This window comes from Glycine max, chromosome 5, assembly GCF_000004515.6.
Source record: "Glycine max cultivar Williams 82 chromosome 5, Glycine_max_v4.0, whole genome shotgun sequence".
Lineage (NCBI taxonomy): Eukaryota > Viridiplantae > Streptophyta > Magnoliopsida > Fabales > Fabaceae > Glycine > Glycine max.
In genome coordinates this window covers 26,572,967-26,596,531 of record NC_038241.2, presented here as the reverse complement: position 1 = coordinate 26,596,531, position 23,565 = coordinate 26,572,967, and the positions used below count along the sequence as shown (strand labels likewise).

At 33.0% G+C, this 23,565-nt stretch overlaps 3 protein-coding genes and 1 pseudogene across 4 annotated transcripts; 1 reads left to right on the top strand and 3 right to left on the bottom strand.

Moving 5' to 3' along the window:
* Positions 1 to 488: 488 nt before the first annotated feature.
* On the bottom strand, positions 489 to 1,785 carry LOC121174849 (uncharacterized). Its single transcript, XM_041015277.1, has 4 exons — positions 1,518 to 1,785; positions 1,151 to 1,269; positions 784 to 1,038; positions 489 to 701 (listed from the first exon to the last, which is right to left on the bottom strand). The coding sequence occupies exons 1-4, from the start codon at positions 1,783 to 1,785 to the stop codon at positions 489 to 491; spliced, it is 855 nt and encodes a 284-aa protein (XP_040871211.1).
* A 99-nt stretch (positions 1,786 to 1,884) lies between these two features.
* Positions 1,885 to 3,162, bottom strand: LOC100791670 (uncharacterized). Its single transcript, XM_006580715.1, has 3 exons — positions 2,595 to 3,162; positions 2,187 to 2,288; positions 1,885 to 2,108 (listed from the first exon to the last, which is right to left on the bottom strand). The coding sequence occupies exons 1-3, from the start codon at positions 3,160 to 3,162 to the stop codon at positions 1,885 to 1,887; spliced, it is 894 nt and encodes a 297-aa protein (XP_006580778.1).
* Positions 3,163 to 4,454: 1,292 nt separating this feature from the next.
* Positions 4,455 to 14,103, top strand: LOC106798842 (probable receptor-like protein kinase At5g24010; annotated as a pseudogene).
* A 328-nt stretch (positions 14,104 to 14,431) lies between these two features.
* On the bottom strand, positions 14,432 to 20,230 carry LOC106798728 (probable sugar phosphate/phosphate translocator At3g11320). Of its 2 annotated transcripts, XR_001388359.3 has the most exons (6): positions 19,305 to 19,442; positions 18,144 to 18,693; positions 17,148 to 17,838; positions 16,922 to 17,060; positions 16,578 to 16,680; positions 14,432 to 15,490 (listed from the first exon to the last, which is right to left on the bottom strand). XR_001388359.3 is itself a non-coding variant. In XM_014776085.3 (4 exons), exons 1-2 carry the CDS (start codon positions 19,692 to 19,694, stop codon positions 18,418 to 18,420), a joined length of 666 nt encoding a protein of 221 aa, XP_014631571.1. In that variant the 5' UTR covers positions 19,695 to 20,230; the 3' UTR covers positions 16,268 to 16,680; positions 17,097 to 17,838; positions 18,144 to 18,417. The 2 variants fall into 2 exon arrangements, 1 of the variants encoding a protein (XP_014631571.1); XM_014776085.3 differs by lacking the exons at positions 14,432 to 15,490; positions 16,922 to 17,060 and having other exon boundaries at positions 16,268 to 16,680; positions 17,097 to 17,838; positions 19,305 to 20,230.
* Positions 20,231 to 23,565: the final 3,335 nt, after the last annotated feature.

Genomic DNA, 23,565 nt, shown 5'->3' with positions numbered 1-23,565 from the left:
TGATAGAAGGCAACTGGTGTTTAGACAAGTATATGAACCTGAATCTAGTAGGCACCTGTTGTGCAAGTTGTATAAGGAAAAATGTAGGTAAGCCAATGAAAGAAAGTTTACAATGAATTTTGTACAATCAATGATGGCTATAGTGGATTGCTACGTCTGTTACTTGTGACATATAAAGCAGGTGATATTATATTACCAATGTTGTTAATGGCGGATGGCAGTTCATGGTGGAAAGCCAAAAATCCGCCATAAAAATATGACGGATGGCGTCGATGAAAATGGCGGATGTCATGGCGGACAAAAAAAAATACATATATATAAACTCATTGAAATTGAAAAAAAAAACAAAAGATTGCATTCAAATAAAGTAAAAAAGTTTCATGAGTTCATACAATAATCAAGTACCAACACCAAATAAACTCATTAAAGAGTTCAAAATAATAAAATGATAAAAACATAATGCAAAGTGCAAAGTGAAGGTTGAGGCTCTAATCATCTTCTCCAATCCCAACATAATCATCTTCGTTGTTATCATATGGTAATGGAGCATCTCCTTCTCCCTCTTCCCCATCAGACGCCTCAAAATTGACCACAAATTCTTCTTCTTCAGATTCAAGATCAATATTCTCCTCAAAATCTATATCCTCATCATTTTCTTGGACTGCTTTTTGCTTCCTTGATGAAGATCCAACAACCATTGCCTGTTTTTTTAGAAGTTTGGGCAGCAGCAACACTTGTTGTTTTTTGCTTTTTCCGCCTAGTATACATCCTACACTCTCCAACCCCCGAAGCTTGATACACAGTTGCCCAATTTAGAGCGTCATCATCTTTAAATACCAAATCATTTCCAACATCATTATCATCATCTTGATCCATCTCTCCCACGAGCCATTCATTGCACACATCAATATCATTAAGAGAAATTGGATCAATTTCATCTCTTACATTATATCTTTGCTTCAATAGTTGGTTGTATTTGACAAACACCAAATCATGCAACCTCTTGTGCTCAAGCCTATTTCTTTTTATGGAATGAATCTACAACATAACAAATAAATGTTGATTTCAATCTCAAATATACTCCAAATAAAACTTGATCATCAAAATTAAATAAAATTAAAAATTATAGTTAGAGTTTTGTCACAATTACTTGCTCAAACACACTCCAATTTCTTTCACATCCTGAAGCACTACAAGTCAAACTCAAAATTTTAATAGTTAGCTTCTGCAAATTTGGAGTTTGTGACCCAAACATTCGCCACCAATATGCTGCAATGCCAATTACCAACCAAGAGCATAACTTAGAATTCTGAATTATAACACTAATGCATAAAAAAATAGTATGGTATTTGTATTTGTCATATGGTAAAAGTTTCTTAGAGAATGGGTTTTCCTTTGAGCCATTGCAAAGTCAGAACCAAAGTGTTCAGCACCAATCTTGTAAAGATGCAACTCGGTTAGAATTTTTTGTTGCACATCAAATTGTGAAATCAACTTCTTAATGCACTCAAACAAACCATTGGTGACCTCAAAATCAAACTCTAAGTTAGTGTTGTCATAAAAGAACTCTGGATTTAAGAAGTGGGCAGTTGCATGCAATGGCCTATGAAGCTGACAATTCCATCTTTTATCAATGATTGCAAACACATCTTTGTACTTGCTTTCATTGTTGTTGAAAGACTTGATAATTGTTTCTTTTGCCTTGTCCATTGCTTCATAAATATAGCCCATGGCTGGTTTCCTTTGACCATCCACAAGACGAAGCACTTTCACAAGTGGAGCCATGACTTTAAGAGTGTAAACTACACTATTCCAAAAAGAAGGCATGAGCACTACCTTTGCAGTTTCTTTTCCCTTAGGCTCCTTAGACAACTTGTTCAAGGTCTATTCATCATAAGTAAACATCTTTCTAATATTGGCTTTCTCTTTATGGAGCCTTTCCAAAGTTAGATAAGAAGTGGCAAATCTAGTAATAGCTTGTCTCACCAATTCCCTCTTGTTTGTAAAATTTCTCAACAAACTTAAGGTACTAGAATGGGCATAGATAAACCCAACTAGATTAATTGCCCTTCTAATTGTCTTCCTTATCAAGGGAAGCTTCCCAATATCTTCAAGCATCAAATCAATACAATGAGCTGCACAAGGAGTCCAATAAATATGTTTCCTTTTCTCCTCCAACAACTTACCCGCTAAAACATAGTTGCTCCCATTATCGGTTACAACTTGAACAACATTCTCTTCTCCAACTTCCTCCACAATGGCATCAAGCAACTCAAAAAGCTTTTCACCTGTCTTTACAAAATCAAAGCCATCAACAGACTTCAAAAACATGGTACCAGCTTAAGAGTTAATAAAAAAATTAATGATGCATCTTTGTTTCCGATCAGTCCATGCATCAGACATAATAGTACAATCATACTTGACCCATTGCTCCCTATGGCCTTTCATCAAATTTTCAGTATATTCAACTTCCTTCTTCAAGAGTGGAACTCTAATGTCATGATAGCTAGGAATGGGAAAATGTGGCCCATATTGACCAATGGCTGCAACCATATTCTCAAAGCTTTTCAATTTAATGAGGTTGAATGACTAACCTGCTTGGTACCAAAAGCGAGCAATATGTTGATGCACCTTCAATACTTCATTCTTATCCAATGACTCTCTTATGTTCATTTGCCTCAACATCTCCATTTTTCTCCGATTGATTGCATTTTCTGGATTCTTACAAAATTTGTCCATTGGTCCTTTTTTAGTCCCACGCTTTGTCTTTACACTTGCAGCAGCATTACAAGAGTCTGCAAACTCATCTTCTTCACTTTCGTCACATCCAATTGGTTCACCAAATTCAAAATCTCTTATATTTGCCATATTACCACTGCCAGAAGTACTATATGTGGTCCTACTTTTTTTGGTAGCCATATATTCCTTCAACTCTTCGACTACATTTGGTGGAGTTTTCTTGCAAGCTGCAACGTTACCCGACTTCCCAATCAGGTGTTGTTTGGCTCTGGTTATTCCTCCCTTTGTGATTTTTCCACAGAAATTACAAACAATGGTGTTTGTATCTCCTTCCACCAGAGAATGACAATATTTCCAGCCTGGGTCTGCCTTATTTTTCCTCGTTGCACTTGCAGTAGCAGCATCGGATGATGGTTCAGCCATTTAAAAGAGGATTGAACAGAAAAAAAAAATCGTGGTGTCAAATAGAAAAAAAAATAAAAATGGGACTATCAAACGTAAAAAGGGGTGTCAAATAGAAAAAGGAAAAAAAGTTGTAGACAGAAAAAAAGGGTGTCAAACAGTAAAAAAAAATTTTAAAAAAATGAAAGTTGGCCCGCACCACTTCACCCGCGATGTTGACTGCCTTAATGTGGTTGCTCGTCGTTCATGCCGGTGCTCGTCGTCGCCATAGGTAGTCACTGTTGGCTGCATTCTGTGTGCAGGGGGTGTCATGGCTGCGTGCAGACTGCGGGGCATTGCGGCTGGGTGCGGGGGGGACGCGGCTGGGTGCGCTTTTAGTTGGAGGGGAGGGTTGTGCTTTTGGATGAATTACCGAGTAGGGTTGGGTCAGGTCAGGCCAACTCCTACCGCGGACAAAAAAAAATCCACCATTTCCGTCACGCCGCCATAACCGCCATGACCGCCATGGCGCCACCATTCCCAACCCGCCATGCCACCGCTATTCGGTGGCGTTTTTTCAAAAAACCACCACGAAAATCCGCCATGGCCGCCATTTAACAACACTGTATATTACAATTACTTAGAAGCCTTGTTCAGATAGTTTTACATGCCCCTTAGTTCAACCTCCTCTCAATAGATTAGGTGTCTAGTTTGTTAACTAAAAGACCTAAACTAATCATATATATTTAAAATTTCATTTAAATTATGCAATTAAAAGAAGACTAATCATATATATTTGTATTTGAACTAATCAGATAATATATTATGCAATTGAAAGAATACAATTATACAAATACAAATTTGGTTTTCTTGTGTGAGTAGGCAGATAATGTAATCATAGATATTTTGAATTTGAACTGGTAAAAAGCACAAACTATGAAAGGCATCATAGATATTTTGAATTTTTAATCTGGTTTTTATTGAAATCTGGTTTTTATTCCTTAAGTTCATATATATGAACTCAAATCTGGTTTATTTGCTCAATTATTTTTTTTATCATACTATATACAAATCTGAGTTAACAAGAGATGTTATAGATAAAAAGAAGACTCAATTTAAGCAATTGCATTATTAGTTTCTATCCATTTTCGAGAAAGAAAAATAAAAGATATTTATAGACATGTCTAATCAAACTTGAAGGGAATCCTCACTTATCTTTTTTTAAAATTTATTTGATTAACAATACATTTTTCTCCAGCATAAATTATATATATTCATAAAAGGCAATACATTCCTCAACAATGAAATAAGGTAGTATGCACTGTAGCAGTTACATGAATGTCATGCATCAGGTTGCAAGGGCTACCAAAAAGATAACAAGACGTACCCAGAGACCTGTCCATGTCCTAAGCAAATACAAGAGCAACATCTTCTATGTTTCCTCTTTTACTACAAATGATTCTAGAATCATTCCCACTTTTGTGTACAAAGTCAAAAGAGCCTCTCTCATCACCCACAATGACCATGTCCATAGGCATGGCATGATCTGAAATAAAACAAAACATCATTTTTGAAAGAAAAAATGAAAAAAAGCCCAAGCATGTGGTAATTGGGTGTAAATTGAAGTCATGCTCTCAATTGCAGTACAATACAGTTGCCCCATCTAAATTCAATTATCAAATAGCTATTATGTGTCCTATAGACATTTTGAAACAAAATATTTTAGTGAAAGCAGGCAGTGATATCTTTAAGTAAAATAAAACAGTGTGTATATAAACCCTAAGAAATCATTTCTTTCCTTACTCTTTTATCACACACTAAAAATAAGGAGATAATCAGATAAATGACATTGTCTACCAAGCAAAACCCCAATTTCCTCCTAATTTTTTCCTGATAAAGTAAAGAGTAAATGAGAATATGAAGCAAAAACATACTTAAGAAACACAATAGCAGCAGGTATAACATAATATATGCAAAAGAAATAGAACCAATTTCTCCAGAACCAATTTGATGTCACTGCTTGCTTCCTATGGAGCCAAATCAGAGTGTTAGAAACAGAACCAAGAATGAAATAAATAATAATAATAAATAATAAAATAAAATCAAAATTAGTAAATAAGTGCCCAGCTATAAACTTACTCTAAACACCGCCGTCAACAACTCCAATGTAGAGGGGTTGGCAACCCCACGCGCGCACAACGGCCTTACGCGCATCGAGATCGGGCTCGATGGAAACCCTCTTGGCGGCGAAGGAGGAGGATGAGGAGTCGCAATCTCTTCGCCTCTTGAGGCACATTGAGTCGCCTAGAATGAGAAACTCCTTGACTTCTTTGTCCTCATCGTCGTCCGATTCAACATCTAAGTTGCCATTCTCCGTCTGTGGTTCCATGAGCTGTAGCGGCACTAGCGGGTCAGAGCGAGGAGGCGGCGAGGCGTGGGAGGAAGAAAATCCGAGGGACAAGTTAGACTGAGGGTGAGAGAGGTCCGTGGAAGAAAAAGAAGAAGAAGATACTGAAACATTCGATAGGTTAATTGATTAATCCTTACAAACGACAACGACAAAGACAAAGGGAGCAGTAGTAGCGGTAGTGGAATAGGGATTGAAAGGTGAAGGAAGAAGAGAAGGTCATCGAGATTGTGAAAACCCTAACCCTAATTTGGAATTGGGAATTGAGAAGAATGAAATGGGCGTGGGTTTGACGGAGGAAGGGGATGTACCTGGACGCTGCTGCTTTGGTTGTGAATGAGAAATCCTCTACTCCCAATTCTGTGTTGTCTCTTTTATTTATTTTTAAAATCTTTGGAAGACGGTCATCAACAAAGACTGTTGTTGTCTTTATTCAACGTTATTACAAAATTGTCATTATGTGTCATTCTAAGACTGGTTCCTTATGACTGTCTTAGATTTTGCGACGTAAATATTAATTATAACTTCGTTAATTACAAAAATGCTACCACATGACATTCTAAGGCGGTTCTACAGAACCGTCTTAGATTGTGTGTAGTAGAAAATTGCTTTTCTAGTAGTGTATCATAGTCTGATTCCTCTCTTGGAATAAACAAAATAGTAGTTCTAAAGTTGTGTTTCTATTTTTTCAATTCAAAAGTTTGTTTTCAAGGTCTTGATTATTAATTGTAAAGAACCACTTAAGGAACTACTTATTGGATCAATCACTCATTTTTAATGTGAAATACATTTATCATAAATTCCTTTTTCTCTATTTTTTTTCCAAACAAAAAATGCTAAGATGTGCTTTTTATTGAAGGGTTAGGGCTGACGAAATCATCAGTCTCCCAGTATGAACCCTTCGAGATATTTAGTGGAAACAAAGACAACTGTCTTTTATTGTAACTAATTTATTGTACTCCAGAGAAATCATTAGGTGGTCCTGAACCATTATAGGTCTATAGTCTCGACCAATATTTATATGACATGTAATCAAATATTATTAATTGTTTTTCTTATATTTAAAAAATTTGACATTTGTTATTAATTAATTGTTTTGTCTGTTCATTTCCTTCCGAGAAGGTCAGGACAAAATATATACTTGTAGTATAGACTTGTGAAAAAATTTCATACCTCTGAAGAGAAATTTCATATATGTACATTATAGTCTTGGCATTTGGCTGTATTATTAGTAGCCTTCTTAGTTCATTCTTCGAAAAAAAAATAAGATGAAAAATCAAATATGATGAGTTGACCTGGGCAAGTCTTCCTTATTCGAGTCCCATGCTGATTCAATTAGTCCACAGACACTAGTTTAAAAAAGATTCAATCATCATTTAACGACACTCTCTAACAGCAGAGATCAAAAGTTGCAAAGGAAACTTTAGAAACTTTAACCCGTCAAAATTTTTTTCAAACTCGAATTTTAAAAAAGTTTATGAACTAAAAATTTACATAATTTTTTATTACATTTATATATATATATATATATATATATATATATATATATATATATATATATAAAAGTAGAAGTGAAGGTAAGTATATAATTTCAATTTTTCCGCTCTTTTTAAGGATAAAAAAATAATTTTCTTAACCATTTTTCCTGTTATCGAAGTCTTTTTTAACCAAAATTATCTCACTTAATTATAGATGAATAATATTTTTTTTATATTATAATTATAATTTTTTTTTGGTGAAAAATAATATTCCATTTAATCGAATAATTTTTATTGAATAAAAATAAAATCATACGTATAGAACGTAATATAAGTATCCCATTTGTTTTTGTTAAACATTATATATATAGAACGTAATATATATAATTTAATAAATAAATATTATAGATACAACGTTGTATTTTAATCTTTTATGTTTTTCATTTATAATTAAATATATAATGATTATCTATTTTTAGAAAACTTATAATTTTTAACTATGCTAATGATAAAATAGTAACTACATAATTATTCGTCAATGGATCTGATTGTTAATTATTAAAATTGTAAAGTAAATTATGTTAATTATCCATTTTAACGTCTAATTTCACTATTTTATATATATATATATATATATATATATATATATATATATATATATATATATAAACATTTTAAAATATATTAAAATATAGATTGTTTGATTATCTTTTTATTATTATTTAATTTTGATACAAAATTTTATAAATATATAAATATAATTTAAATGTGAGATTAACAAAAATCACATTATATATTAAATTATAAAAATAATGTAATAATTGTTAAAATTAATGTTACTTAGTAATTATTTTTAATATTCAAATGACGATCTCAATTAATCAAACCAACATATTATCATATCATAGATTGGAATTATGAATCATCTTAATTTTAATATATATATATATATATATATATATATATATATTAATAATAATTTTAATTCTTAACTGGTTATAATTTAATAAATAATAAATTTAATAAATAATTCTTAACGGGTCAGGTCAAGGCCTTCCAGAATTTCAGAGAGAGATCATGGTTTTGTCTAAGATTCGTCACAGGCACCTTGCGATGAAAGGTTCGAGAAGATACTGGTTTATGAGTACATGCAAAAAGGGCCACTCTGGGACCATTTGTACAATACAAACTTGCCAAGCTTGTCTTGGAATCAAAGGCTTGGAATTTGCATTGGAGCTGCCAAGGGTCTTCATTACCTTCACAAAGGAGTAGTGGTACGGGGAATCATTCACCATGATGTGAAGTCCTCGAACTTATTGCTTGATGAGAACCATGTTGCTAAAGTTGCTGATTTTGGCCTTTGGGGTATCTTGAACCTGAATATTTAAGGTGGCAAAAGCTGACAGAAAAATCTGATGTCTATGTTAAAATTAATGTCTCATCAGATACATATTATTTGTATAAAGATTAATAAATAAATAATTAATAATCAAAGATTAAATTGTATTTTAGTTAAATAAAAAAAGTTTTTAAAGATAACTACTACTTGATGAAAGTAATGATTTTATAAAAGGGGTTAATACCCACTAATATGAGACAATGTTCCCTTCCTGACAAAAAAAGTATTATCCCTAATCTAGTCATCACAAACGTAAAGAGACAGAAAGAATAGTCAAGGAAGTGAAATCTTGTTTCTCTCCTCTCCCAAGAAATCAAAGTACATCGGAGAACCATGAAGAAAGATACATATTATTTATTTATTATTTTGTGAAAATCATAAGTTTCAAGAATTTGTTGGTTTCCTATAATTATTAATTTACGAAACCCTTAAAATTTTACATGTTGTATTAGAATATGTGCTACGAAATTTATGATTCTCCAAGAATGATTTATTTTCTCCCAATTATGCATGAACCCTAATTATAAAATTTATGGATTTTTGTCCGCTCCAAGTATGAAATTTTATGATTGTTAAAATTACCTCTCCAATTTTATGATTTGTATGTTGTACTTGTTTTTGTGGTAAGTTATTCTTTGAAAAGTCTGCCGCCGTCTTGGAATTGCTATTCCAACTCCCTTTTTGTTATTCTCAATCCCATGTGTTCATTTTTTTCCAATATTATTATTAAATGCCATTAAAGGATTGAAAGGTTATGTCTTGGGATTAAATTAACGTGAATACTTTGAAATTATCTGTAGCAATAAATATATATATGCTACATATTTACTTGAACGTGCTTGAATGCAAAAGACAAATAAATGTGAATATTATTTTATGGTCTGGAATGAAATTAATAAAATGACTATGAATTTTTAATAACAATAAGTATCTGCATGTCATATATTTGGTTGGAATTAAATGTATGATGAATTTGTTAGTCACCAAAGTGACCAAATTTATAAAGTTATTTAATTCCAAATTAATGATTATTTCAATTACTCATAAAATAATGGATGCTAAATTATATGATTATTGGTTTATGGGTAATTGAAATTCATTGTTATAAGGCATTTATGGATCGCCCAAAGGTTGATTAGTTGTTCTTATAATTAATGAATATAATTGTAGGCGATTTGTGTGATTTTATTTATATACCCAAAGCTAATAGGTACTACTAATTGGTGCATATTTAATTTCCAAATAATGTTAAGAGTTTTATTAGCATCATCAAGTTTGTATGTTGTGTATTGATGTATCACCCAAAGGAGATCATCAATATACATTGATCGTTATCTGAATGAATCATATGTATGACATGTGTTTTATGTCTCAAAACACTTATGTGAATTTTTTTATGAAGAGAAAGTCCATTATAAAGCTTGGGAAAGATCTAACAGACTCAGCCTAATATTCATGAGAATGACTGTTACAAACAATATTAAGACAACTCTCCCAAAGATCGATAATGCTAAAGAGTTTATGGGTTTAGTGGGAGAGCACTCAAAATGTTGGCACTAAACATAGTTTAGTGAATGAATGATCTGTTTTCTTGTGGAATAAACGTTTAGGTCACATTTCTAGAGAAAGGATGGAAAGACTAATAAAGAATGAAATTCTTCCTGATCTAAATTTTACGGATCTAAATATTTGTGTGGATTGTATTAAGGGAAAACAAATAAAACATACAATGAAAGGAGTTACAAGAAGCACTCTGCTTCTTGAAATTGTGCATACTGATATTTGTGGACCTTTTGATGTTAATTCTTTCAGAAAGGAAAGATACTTTATCACCTTTATTGATGACTATTCATGTTATGGTTATGTCTACTTACTGCATGAGAAATCTCAAGTAGTGGATGCCTTAGAAATTTACTTGAATGAAGTAGAAAGACAATTAGACAGAAAGGTGAAAGTTGTTAGGTCTGATAGAGATGGTGAGTACTACAAAAGATACAATGAAACTGGGAAACGCCCAAGTCCATTTGCTATACTCCTTCAGAAACGTGTCATTTATGTGCAATACACAATGCCCGGTACACCATAACAAAATGGTATATTGTAAAGGCATAATAGAACTTTAATAGAACATTACTTGTATCTTTGTGGATGTATGCCTTAAAAACTGTCATGTATTTGTTGAATAGGGTTCCAAGTAAGGCAGTTCCAAAGACACATTTTGAACTATGGACGAATAGGACACCTGGTATAAGGCACCTGCATGTTTGGGGTTGCCTGGAAAAAAAGGGCTTATAATCAACAAGAAATAAAATTGGATGCAAGAACAATCAGTGGATATTTCATTGGTTATCATGAAAAGTCAAAGGGTTATATGTCTTATTGTCCTAATCATAGTATGAGAATGATCAAAACTGGAAATACAAGGTTCATTGAAAATGGTGAAATCAGTGGGAGTACAGTTCCACGAGATGTAGAAATTAAAAAAGTTAGAGTGCAAGTCCCTTTAGCTTGTGTCTCTAGCAATAAGGTGATTGCTCTTTTAATTGTTGTTCAAAACAATAATGAAGAGCAACACAATAATGAACCTATTGTGGAAGAACCACAAGAAGTAGCATTAGGGGGTCTCAAAGAGAAATAAGACCAATTATTTCGAATGACTATGTGGTATACCTACATGAAACAGAAATAGACTTAAACATTAATGGTAATGGTCCAGTTTCATTTTCACAAGCTGTAAGTTGTGATAATTCTAAGAAGTGGTTAAATGCCATGAAAGAAAAGATAAATTACAAAAAACATAATGGTGTTTGGGACCTTGTAGAATTGCCAAAGGGCTATAAGAGAGTTGGTTGTAAGTGGGTCTTCAAGACTAAACGTGACTCTTATGGCAACCTTGAACGTTAGAAGGCTAGACTTGTTGCTAAGGGATTTACTCATAAAGATGACATTGAGAGACGCTTTCATTGGTCTCATGAAAGGATTCTTTCAGGATTATCATGACATTAGTAGCCCATTATAACTTGGAGCTACATCAAATGAATGTGAAACTGCCTTTCTTAATGAAGATTTAGAGAATAATGTTTATATGGACCAACCAAAAGGGTTCTCAGTTGATCGAAGGAAAAGAACACATGGTGTGCAAATTAAAGAAATCAATATATGATCTTAAGCAAGGCTCCCACCAATGGTATTTGAAGTTTAATGATACCATTATTTCCTTTGGATTTAAGAAAAATACAGTAAATAGATGGATATATCTGAAGGTTAGTGGGAGTAAGGTTATTTTTCTAATTCTTTATGTTGTTGATAGGGATAGAAATATTCCATAATAGATCACAAGGATTGTTAGACTTATATAAAAAAACATATATCAATAAAGTACTAGAGAGGTTCAGGATGGAAAGGTGTTCAGCATCCCCTGTTCCAATTTAGAAAGGAGACAAATTTAGTCTCGCATAATGTCATATAAATGATATGGAACGAAAACAAATGAAAGTAATTCCGTATGCATCAGTTGTTGTTGAATCTACCATAGAAGCTGATTTTGTAGCATGTTTTGAGGCTACAATTCAGGCTAATTGGCTGCAAAACTTTATTTCAGGACTTGGAATTGTCGACAATATTGCTAGGCCACTGAAAATGTATTGTGATAAATCCGCAGCAGTATTTTTCTCTAAGAACGAAAAGTACTCTAAGGGTGCTAAGCATATGAAATTGAAGTACTTTGTCGTGAAGGAAAAAGTTCAGAAACAAAGAGTGTCAATAGAACATATTAATACCAACTTTATGATAGCTGACCCTTTGACAAAGGGATTGTCGCCCAAGACATTTATAGAACATGTTGAAAGTATGGACATTATTGTTATTGATGATCATTAAATATAATTTAACTTATGCATTTTACTGATACTCTAAGCTCATTTATGATATGTTTCTGATTACATATTCTTTATGTTTGCATTCATATTTGTATTAGAGTAATATTAACAGGTTTTGTCTTAAATAAAGACATTATGTTGGACCAATTATGTACTCTTAACTAATGATCATATTAAGGAGAAGATTAATTTGTAGTACATGGAAGGGACTATGTCAATTAAGTGATGTACAACTGTCATGACTCGAATTGGTTCATATTCTTAATCATGAAATTATGATGTACCCAATGTATAGAACGGTTTAGTCATTTTAATGCACATTATGTTAGTTAAGGCTATTTATTTATTTAGTCCATAATGTTTAGTAATGTCACATGAGCTAAATGGAAGAATGTTAGAATTAATGTCTCATATGAGAGATATGTGACTTATGTAAGGACTAATAAATAAATAATTAATAATTAGAGACTAAATTGTAATTGAGTTAAATAGGAAAAATTTCTAAAGATAACTATTACTTGATGGAAGTAATGATTATAAAAGGGGTTAATACCCACTAATGTGAAACAAGGTCTCTTTCCTAACAAAAAAATGTTCTCTCTAATCTCTAGTCATCACAAACGTAGAGAGACAAAAAAAAATAGTCAAGGGAGTGAAATCTTGTTTCTCTCCTCTTTCAAGAAATCAAAGTACACCGTAGAGAGGTCTCACTATGGAGAAAGGTATGCATTGTTTATTTATTATTTGTGAGAATCATAGGTTTCAAGATTCTGTTAGTTTCCTATAATTGTGAATCTAGGAAACCCTCGAAATTTTACCGTCTAATCATTTGGGGTAGCTCTTTTGGAAGTGTTATGTGCAAGACCGACCCTTGATCCATTGCTTCCAGCAGAACAGATAAACTTGGTTTAATGGGGAATGCTTTGGAAAAACAAGGGGATGCTCCAAAGGATAATTGATCCTTCCATGAAGGACCATATAGATGAAAACTCACTAAGGAAATTTAGTGAGACAATAGAAAAATGATTGCAAGAAGTTGGTTCTGATAGGCCAACCATGGTTGATGTGTTGTGGGACTTGGAGTATGCGTTGCAGCTTCAGACAGGTGTTCAAGATTATAGTTCTTCAGCGTCACTTCAATTGCCCAATGTTCAGCTTGTTCTTTCACTCTTCGCACTAAGTGTGTACTACTTGTCCATTGTGAGGACTGATGAGTTCCATTGTTCTGTGAATTCTATTTTCTTAATTGAAAATTGATGAACTCAAATAGAATATCGAGCCCTGGCATGCATAAGGGCGCTCCTTACCATACTCCCAGATTTTCCTCCACTTATAGCATCTTCAATAGTGGAATCAAGTTGTTTAACTGGTCATTTAATACACTATCACAAAATGGTCATTCTACATTGGTTATATTGGTCATTCTACATCGGTTATGGACCGATGTTGTAGAAGATGTCGTAAAAGGGGATAAGTGTTCTACATCGGTTGCGAAGACCGATGTAGATTGGTGTTAATTCTACTACGGTCTCTTGGCCACGACCGTTGTAGAATGGCGTTAATTCTACTATGGTCTCTTGGCATGGACCAATGTAGAAAGCGATAATTTAACATTGGTTGTCTAATTGACCGATGTAGAATATCCGTCATTCTACATCGATTTTGGCCGTTAAACGTCGTTGAATAGGCAACCAAGGTCAAAGCATTCTACATCGGTTTTCCAGATAATCGATGTAGTATATTCGGGAATTCAACATCGGTTATCCTAATAACTGATGTTGAATTTTTATTTTTTTTCCCTTTTTCTTCATGAATGACAATTACAAATGTTTTGGTACAAAATGTTTACATGAACCTTGGTATTATTGGCAGTGTATAATCATTAACTAGCAAATTGTAACGAACCACGAAGATTCCTATTCTAACTTTATAGTGTATACAACACATATTGTATATATATATGCATAATGCATATATGACTTACTACCTGCAAACCCACTATATCTCATCAGAGATCTCATCGACTTATCAGCGTCACCAAATGCATTCAATCAAAATTCTTATTTTCACAATCATGGTATTTAAATACCATGATTATTATAAATTAACATGCTTCTCCATTGGCAGCTGTGCAAGAGCTTGCCTAGTCCAAAAACCTAATTTTATCTTATGAGTTAATATAATGGTCCCTTTGGTTCATTTTAACAAACACGCAAAAAGCAAGCTCATCAAATAATCATCCACCATATTTCATAATTTCCATCTGTTAAGTTATTACACAAAAACATATGGTACATATTTAATGTAAGTAATTCCCATATTCAAAGGTTGAAAGGTGCAGTATAACACACCTCGACAGTAACATTTCTAGGTAGAGAAGCCCAACAATTCCATGAATAGTGAAAAGACAAATATCCATACTGCAGAGTAAACAACTTTGCCAGCAAATTGGAATTCCATCTAACAATGATAGACAATTTACTATGTCATTGAATTTGACCATAACTAATAACAAAGCAATACACCAAAATCCAATTTTTTACAATTATCTTCAATTGGCATTGCAGTTGGCAAGCTAGTGGTCTTCCATAAATGATATATCAAATAAATACATACACCCATGATGAATTGTTTTAGCCTATGTACATAGAAAAAGATATAGCCACCATATATTCAAAAGTTCTCAGTTCTACATGTTCTTCGGTAGATAGAAGTTTAGCATATTGATAATCCTCATAATGTGTAAAACAAATTGATAGGGAGAAATGCTAAATCCAAAAGCTGCATTGAAGAAGTGATGATAAACAAGCAAATTCAACACATATGAATCAAACACCAAGACAGGACAATGAATAGCTTCACCAATCTTCACATGACTTATTCTATTTATTCAAAAATAATTACTAATTTATACCTCCTGACCGTATCTACTACAATCCAGTACTTGAGTGATGACTTGGGTATTCTTTACTCATCTTGGACTGTCACGTGTGGTGATCAATAACAAAAGAAATCCAAAATGAAACCACTAACTTCACAAATATGTAATGATAAAATAGGAGGGTAGGTACCTGAATGATGAGCCTGAATGGCTCAAACTTCACATTTTTTATATCCTTGATCATGGTAACAGAGTTGACTAACTGCTAAATATTTGCTTCAAACTTGAACAAATTGTGCGTAATCTTCCCATTCTCATTGAGCTTATCTATGAAGCACTCATAAAATATACAGTTGAAGACCAGACAATATTTGTCAAGAGATACAATTGATTTACAAATGTCTGTTAAGTGAAAATGTACATAGACCAAATTTGACAAGAGATATTCAATTATGAATGTTGATTCCTCGCCAATGTTGCACTGCCACATCAGCAATGGGACTCACTAACACTATGGCTACTTTGTTCAGGGTAAGCATATAAAAAATGAAAATGAAGTGATAATATTATACAAAATTATCATGGGAATAATAAATAAATATCAAATTTATATTATAGAAAGTGCATATCAAAGTAGGAAGGTGGAGGGGACTGGGGGCCAATGGCGAAACAGTGTGTCTCTCCTCGATCAAAACAATGTGTCTATCATACGAGGATTCTATCCTAGCAAATGATATGTTGTCAACTCAGCAACTTTCTAAATCTCATTAGGCAAAGAGCATAGCGCAAAACTCGCTGCATCTAACGAGATCATAAAAAATTAACTATAATGTACGAAGCTTAGGTTTGGTACTTGTCTAACATGCAGATATTGCATTATAGAAAGGTTAGGAATTATAATCCATAGGCTTAAAAAAACCTTTTCTTAAACTAAAATATAATTTTTTTTACGTGAAGTATTTAAAGTTTTTTTATTTTATTTTAGTTCATACTTTTAAGTAACAATATTAATTAATGTAGTAATAATATTGATAATTTATTAACTTGTTATGTCATAAAAAATTTGACAAATAATCATGTATAATTTTTTAATAAATTATATTTTTAAATTTCTTGTCAAATAATTTAATGTTATCAATTCAATAGATGGCTGTCCAATCAAATTATATTTTTTTTTAAATATGGCTTATTAAAATAAATTACGGGTGATTTTTCTATTATTTTTTTATGACATGATAAGGATTCTTGACAAGTTGATCCATGACTCGCAAGTTGTCATTTTTATCATCTATTTATTCAAACCGTGAGTTTTTTTGAGCAAGATATTTTTCACAATTCAAATACACCATGTTAAGGATTCTTGACAATTTAATGGCATATACAAAAGGAGATGTTAGAAAGAGGGGTTACTCACACCAGGAATTGCATGATGATCAAGACTCTTTTCAGCCTTCTCAACTTCAGCTCTCAGCTTATCAATTTCAGCAGTAAGTTTATTCTCTTTGCCCCATAGGGACCTATAAAGTAACAATTTAAACTCATAAGAAATATTTTCTTGACTATGAAAAGTAGTAAATAATATACTTTTGCAGTTTACTATGTTTCTCCTTTCTACTTTTGCTAAGGGGGGCACCCCATCCTATACTTTCGGTGTATGCATTCTTCACTGTAACAATATTTCTTCTTTCATCTAGTAAAAAGTCTACATAGAAATTTAAAAAAGAAAAAAAAAAACTAGACAAAAGAGGAGTTACATACTTTCTCTCCCCATGTAACTTGTCTCTCTCTTCTTTGTAACGATTAAGCCCTTCATGTGACTGAGCAATGACAGATTCCAAAGTAGTAATTTCTAATTTACGTCTGTTTATGTTCGTCCAAAATTGGTTCCTCTATGATACTACAAGTAAATGTAAAGACAAGTTAGGCTACTTACAAGAGTAGATGCCAACGTCATCGATTTTTGAATCAGTTTAAGCCAACTAACCATGTAGTAGTTTACAAAGGACCTTCCTCTTATTATAAATCTAGCAGCTGCAAATGCCAAATCCTGGACAAGTCTTTTGTGAATTGGACCTCCAAATTCTGTAAACCTTCATATTTAACAGAAAGTTATGCCATCCATAATATTTCATTTCCTCATTTCTAAATTTTAGTGTCATATTAAAAAAAAAAGTTTACCCTCCTCTTATTATATATAGGGACTATTTGGAGTAAATTCATCACAATAGAAGCCATTGTAGGTGTTTATCTGTTACCCCAAAGATGAAACAAATTAATTTAACAAAAGAAATGAAGTGAACACACAACCAGGTACATATAAGAGACAAATAAACTCATCAAACAAATTAAGTTTCTATTACATTTTTCTTGAAATTCATTAATGACAATAATATATATATATATATATATATATATATATATATATAACTTGATTCAAATTTAATATAAATTTAATTTAAAATTTAAATTTAGAAAATATTGTGAGAATTATTTTACGTAAATGCATCTCAGAAAATAAAATCATAAATAATCCACTATATCAAAAGATTCAAAATGATATAAGGAGATAGGTTCAAACCACTTGCCTCTGCATCAATACGGGACTGCAATTCAGAACTTGGATTCTACTTAATATGAATTGGCCCTATCGCATCACTCTCATGATAAGCAGTAAGCTGAAAGTTTCACAAGCAATATTAAAATACATAACTGTACATCAATAAATAGTTAAATACTAAATATTTTATTAACTCTAAACAAGAAGTTATAAAAATTTAGATCATTATTTTGCAAGCTGATTTTGGACATTAAAATATTGGGTTGAAATCAAGAAAATGACAAATCTAACGATAAAACCTGGAAAAAAAATGAAATGTAAAGTTTTCATGAAACCGATACATGCTAACACATAACTAAGATTCAGAACGGAAACCAATGAAAGTTGTAGTAGACATAACAATAATATTGTTTTAAAAAACACCTTACTAGGATGAAGTCCAGCAGCCACGATGCTTTCAAACAGCTTTGTCGGCTCCTTCCAAGACTTATGGTCCATCAAATTTGAGAGAGTGTATCAATGTCCGAGAAGAATCCAATTCCAAGGAATTAGTATGAGTTTTTGTGCTTTGAAAATAAAAGGCAGAAAACTAAAAACACTGATAATGACATGTAAGAACAAACACGTGTAGCTTTGATGTCTAACGTGAAAGGGGAAACAACTGAATTTTCAAGTCACTGATGATAAGGCCAAACCGCTAAAGGAAGAACAAAGCAAAAAAAGCATTCAAAAACAAGGACCAAAAATCCAACAGTATCAACCAACTTAAATTTGTATATTTAACTTGATACTGCAGCCTTTGAAGTTGGCTGCCACCATGATCATTTTTGAATGCATATACCACACATGGCCTTTGAGAATTCACAGCAGCGGCAACAGCTCTAGCCACATCCTGTGTTGTCTGCGTAAAAAATGAAGCACCCCAACTAGGACTACCCCTCTCTTCCTCCTTTGCCACTCTAGCCATTTGTTCCTTCACAAGCATAACAATGATTTCAATAAGTAATACTCTCTACGAAGCAAGATTAATTCAAACAGTGATGAAAAACAAACACTGACAGCTATGAACAAATATACCAACAAGTCACAACAGAGATGAAACCTAAAACCCGTCGTAAACTTTATTACATATAACATTCTAAGGTGCATTCTAAGGTGCTTGTTTTAGAACACCACTACTTAACCATATGATAAATTTATCAGCGATGATAAAAATAAGGGAAACAAGCTTGGGTTGGGTATTTCTATAGTCCCATTTTGTAATCTACAACACATATAATGCTATGCTGATAGAACAAATTGACATGAAGTCATATATCCCTTGTAGCACTGATTTAAAAGCCCTTGCAGCCGTAGCCGCAACACATATAATAAATCCAAACAGATGAAAACTCGGTTCCCCCTAATAATAGCCAAATAGAAGAAGACACACACAACACCCATATCAGAAGACATTTAAAAAATGTTATTTTTATGTTGAACCAATCTGAAATCACATCAGAAACAAACCCATTAACCCAAATTAACAAAAAAACATTAAAAGAATCAAAAGGGTGTCATGTTATGTTATGTGACAATACATACCCCACTTGCAATGATGACTCCAGTAACAACAGGAACAAGCGTGAGGTAAGTGAGCCCAGCCTCCCTCTTGAGCGTCATAAGGTAGGCAAAAACAGCAATGAAGAAGGGCATGGTGGCGCCAATGGCTTGGTTAAACGACATGGGGAGGTAGCAGAGAGAGATATTCCCGAAGACAACGGAGACGCAGAAAACGAGGCTGAGGGCAGAGATCTTGAAGAACTGCACCCTGGATCGAAGGGTCTGCAAAGGCACGACCTTCATCCATGCTATGGCGACGTAACTCATGTGGCACATGGTCAGGAAGATTGGGTACTTGAAGCACGCCAATGTTGGAAGAGTACCACGTCGCCACAACCCCACCGTGAAGAACCGGTTGTTCAAACCCTTCATTTTTTTTAACCCTTCTGAGATTTGATCTTTTTCTTCTTCCTGCGGTTTTTCAGTTAATGGTGGTTTAAGTTTGACTTGTAAAGCTTAAGGAGAGGGGGAAGAAAAAAAAACCCTAGAAGTAGAAGCGGCAATGACTCATGAGAATCTTAGTGACGAGGGAATAGGAGGGGCCACGATGGGAGAGGGAATTGAGAGCGACTTCGGCGGCAGAGTGTGCGGCCTGACGGAGAGTGGAACAGTAGTGAGGGGTCTCGAAGATCTTGCCGTTAAAGTTGATAGTGGCCTTGAACCTTAGCGCATGATCGGGACCTTCCTGAATAGACGTGTATGAAGGCAGGTTGAAGCAGCTCCGTTGGGCTAGCTCTTGAAGCTGGTTCTTGTACATTTTCAGCAACAACTGCTTCTCTTTCTAGAGAAAACAGTAACCAAAGGTGGATGGGCTTCTAGGGTTAGTGAGAGAAAACGAAGAGGCTTAGGAGTGCAGAAGAAGAGAGTGATTTCTGGGAAATAATAATAATAAAATTGGGAGTTGAGGTTCTGCGCACGCGCTTGTTTTTTTTCCCCAATTACGACGGTCTTTACCAAAAATCTGTCGTGAACTTTATTGCATATAACATTTTAAGGCGGTTTTTAGTAACCGTTTTAGAATGTGCGTCATAAAATGTAATTTTTTTACAATAATTACAAAAATGCTACCGCATCACCTTCTAAATCGATTCTATAATAACCGTCGTAGATCACGCGTCGTAAAACATGTTTTTTTAGTAGTGATAAGTAGCATTTAAACATTTTAAGAAGTTTTCTATTAAATAATAGTGTGAAAATAGTGATCAAGTTTACAATTTTCTGATATGTGAATCTGATTCACGAAATGCTCTTTCTCTTGTAAATGAGGGGGTCCCTTTAACTCACCTTATTATCCTCTTGTTCAAAGGATTAGATCCTTTGCAAATTTTAGTCCGAATTGGTCCTTACAACACGCTTACAAGGAACATAAGTGCGCTGACTGGTTGGCTAAAGAAAAGGATCCAATGCCCAACATTTGCTCATGGTCTTGCAGACTTGTCCGAATGATCTTTGTCTTATTGTTCTTGGTGATGGAATAGGAACATCCTTCCCAAGGGGAAGCTAGTTTTCTGGTTTCTTTGGTTCTGTTTTTTCTTGTATTTTCCCAATCATAAAAAAATATCTTTTAATTTTTAAAAATAATTGAGAATTGTTGTTACGTAAACAAACAGTTTTTATATGATAAATTGTTATGTCAATTGTTCAAATTATGTAAGAACCACCTTTTAAGTATTTCATTAATAGTTCTCGTGGTGAAAATGAACACTATATATTTTAATATTTATAAAAAGTTTCAAAAACAATTAAAGGAAGGATAGTACGTCATTGAGATTGCTTTTCATGCATAAATGCTACTTTGGGTGTATTGATTCTTGTTGTCGTGTGACAATCAATTGTTTGGATCGACTAACTGTTGATCAACACGATTCTAAAATAATGTCAAGTGATTGATATTGAGAAGAAAAAATTGGTTCTCAATAATAGATTTTCCAAGCTACTTCAAAAAGCATTTATTGTATGTAAAAGGAAAAAGAAGGAAAAGATAGAATTTGTTGGAAAATAAATTTTGAAAGGCCATAAATTAAGGAAAGCTATAAAGAAAAGTAAATGAAAGGATATAAATGAAAACTTTACATTGAAAGTGATAAAAGACATAAATTGTAAAAACAAAGTGATAAAATAAATGCAAGATAATATAAGCTTCTGTTTTGGATTCATTGTCTTGTTAGATTTAAAGTACAAGATGCTAAAAACTCTCCTCTACTAAATTATGTTTTTGTTGGATGCTGATTTTGGCTTACAATAGTTGATTTTCGGCTAGCTGGTGCATATTGTAACTAATCCACCTTTTAGTAACTACTCCAATATTCTAGTTATGTTTTCCTCTTCCACAAATCCAACTGATTTGCATTTCAAATCTTAATAAATTGGGAACCTCTTCCTATTTCTAATGGACACTATCATGAATTAGTTTTAACCTCTACAAATCATTTAGCTATAAAAAAATGATGAAAATATTATCTCTTTGTTAAATTAAATTTGACTTAATTTAGCTGAATTTTTTATGGTTAGTTGATTTCTGTCATCGGCTAACATTATAAGTTACCGATTTGACCCAGCTAACCCTTATTCAACAACTAGTCTTTTTGTTCGACTAATACTGATAAATACTCAAGTGCGCATCCAACTGAAATGACCTTATCCTCATTGGACTGACATTAAAATCAATCGATTTTCACATTAATTAACACCAGAGGCAGGTTACCAAAATTACAAAATTTGGTTACTAACAATTCATAATTTATAATTTTTGGCTTGGCCGTAACTTGTCATATAGTCATATCATAGAGGTGTTCAAAAAAACTACTTGAACTTATTTGATTTAAAAGAAATTGAACTAAATTATATAAAAACTGAACCAATTTTTTTAAAAAAAAAACTAAACTGAAACTCTTTTGTTAGTACAGTTTAATTCACTATTAGAAAATACACTTTTAACATCGATTATTTAGAACATTCTACATGAGTTCTAAAATCGATGTTGAAAGTGCCGATGTAGAATGTATCAATGTTAACATCGGTTTTGGAGAACCGATGTTAACATATATATGACAACATCGGTTCTCTAAATACCCGATGTTAATATACAAACGTTAACATCGGTTTTCTATTACAACAGATGTTAAGGTTCATATCGACATCGGTTTTTGTAAATAACCGATGTTGTTTATGATATTAACATTGGTTTTTGTTAATAACCGATGTTGTTTTCAAGTATTTTTTTTATATATATACTTTCTGTTTTCACAGTAAACCCAAAATTGTACCTGTCAAATGCAATTTCAGGCCCAATTCATAGCAAATAAACATTTTATTCTGCTTTCAAGCAGTTTTAATGATAATAAACATCAAATAATTGATTTATCATAAAGAACAATCATCAAATGAATTCAATGTTCATGTTACATAGAAAATGTAAAAAATGTTAAACCAAAGTAAACTAAAGCTAAAGATAATGTCCCTAAATCCTAGGCCTGATCTCTAACTCGGAGATAAAACTGTGTCCACTGGATCCGCAATGCTTTTAATCTCTCTGGCTCCAATGGTCTAGGATCGTTAAAATACTGCATGATGAAATAAATCATAATAAGTTAATAATGCAATACAAATTATAAATAAATCGATTTTGTTTGAAATAAACTTACCGCTTCCCAATTATTCCTAGAAGTTCCTAAAATGATGGTTGACATCCAGTGCATCACATAGTAGCCGCACTCAGTACTTCCTTTTTGTCTATTACACTAAATACATAATGAAATTTGGATATTAATTAAACAACTAGTGTACAGACTGTTAGACAAGTGGCCTCAGATATCTTAAGAAGGGGGGGGTTGAATTAAGATATTCCAAACTTTTCTCCTAATTAAAAATCTATCTTACTTTTTACTTAAGTTATGAATTCCCTTAATGACAATCTTCTTAAATATTAATTCAAATGAAGCAACTTGAATATAAATATAAAGCAATAATAAATAAAGGAGATTAAGGGAAGAGAAAATGCAAACTCAGTTTTATACTGGTTCGGCCACACCCTTGTGCCTACGTCCAGTCCCCAAGCAACCCGCTTGAGAGTTCCACTAACTTGTAAATTCCTTTTACAAGTTCTAAACACACAAGGACAACCCTTCCTTTGTGTTTAGAGATTCTTTACAACAAGAGACTCACAGTCTCTTAATCCCTTAGAGAATGAGAAGAAGAAGAGGAACAAATCTCTCTAGAAAGAGATGGATTTTACAAATTGAGC

What these genes read in the sequence shown, in the direction of transcription:
- LOC106798728 (XM_014776085.3), bottom strand. Translation starts at nt 19,694, where the DNA reads ATGAAGGGTTTGAACAACCGGTTCTTCACGGTGGGGTTGTGGCGACGT. An exon ending in GAGTCATCATTGCAAGTGGG is followed by an intron (nt 18,694 to 19,304) that starts GTATGTATTGTC and finishes ATGCTTGTGAAG; the next exon opens with GAACAAATGGCTAGAGTGGC.
- LOC100791670 (XM_006580715.1), bottom strand. Translation starts at nt 3,162, where the DNA reads ATGGCTGAACCATCATCCGATGCTGCTACTGCAAGTGCAACGAGGAAA. An exon ending in TCGCTTTTGGTACCAAGCAG is followed by an intron (nt 2,289 to 2,594) that starts GTTAGTCATTCA and finishes TTGTAAAGACAG; the next exon opens with GTGAAAAGCTTTTTGAGTTG. An exon ending in GAGCAACTATGTTTTAGCGG is followed by an intron (nt 2,109 to 2,186) that starts GTAAGTTGTTGG and finishes TGATGCTTGAAG; the next exon opens with ATATTGGGAAGCTTCCCTTG.
- LOC121174849 (XM_041015277.1), bottom strand. Translation starts at nt 1,785, where the DNA reads ATGGCTCCACTTGTGAAAGTGCTTCGTCTTGTGGATGGTCAAAGGAAA. An exon ending in TGATTTTGAGGTCACCAATG is followed by an intron (nt 1,270 to 1,517) that starts GTTTGTTTGAGT and finishes TTGGCATTGCAG; the next exon opens with CATATTGGTGGCGAATGTTT. An exon ending in ATTGGAGTGTGTTTGAGCAA is followed by an intron (nt 1,039 to 1,150) that starts GTAATTGTGACA and finishes GTTATGTTGTAG; the next exon opens with ATTCATTCCATAAAAAGAAA.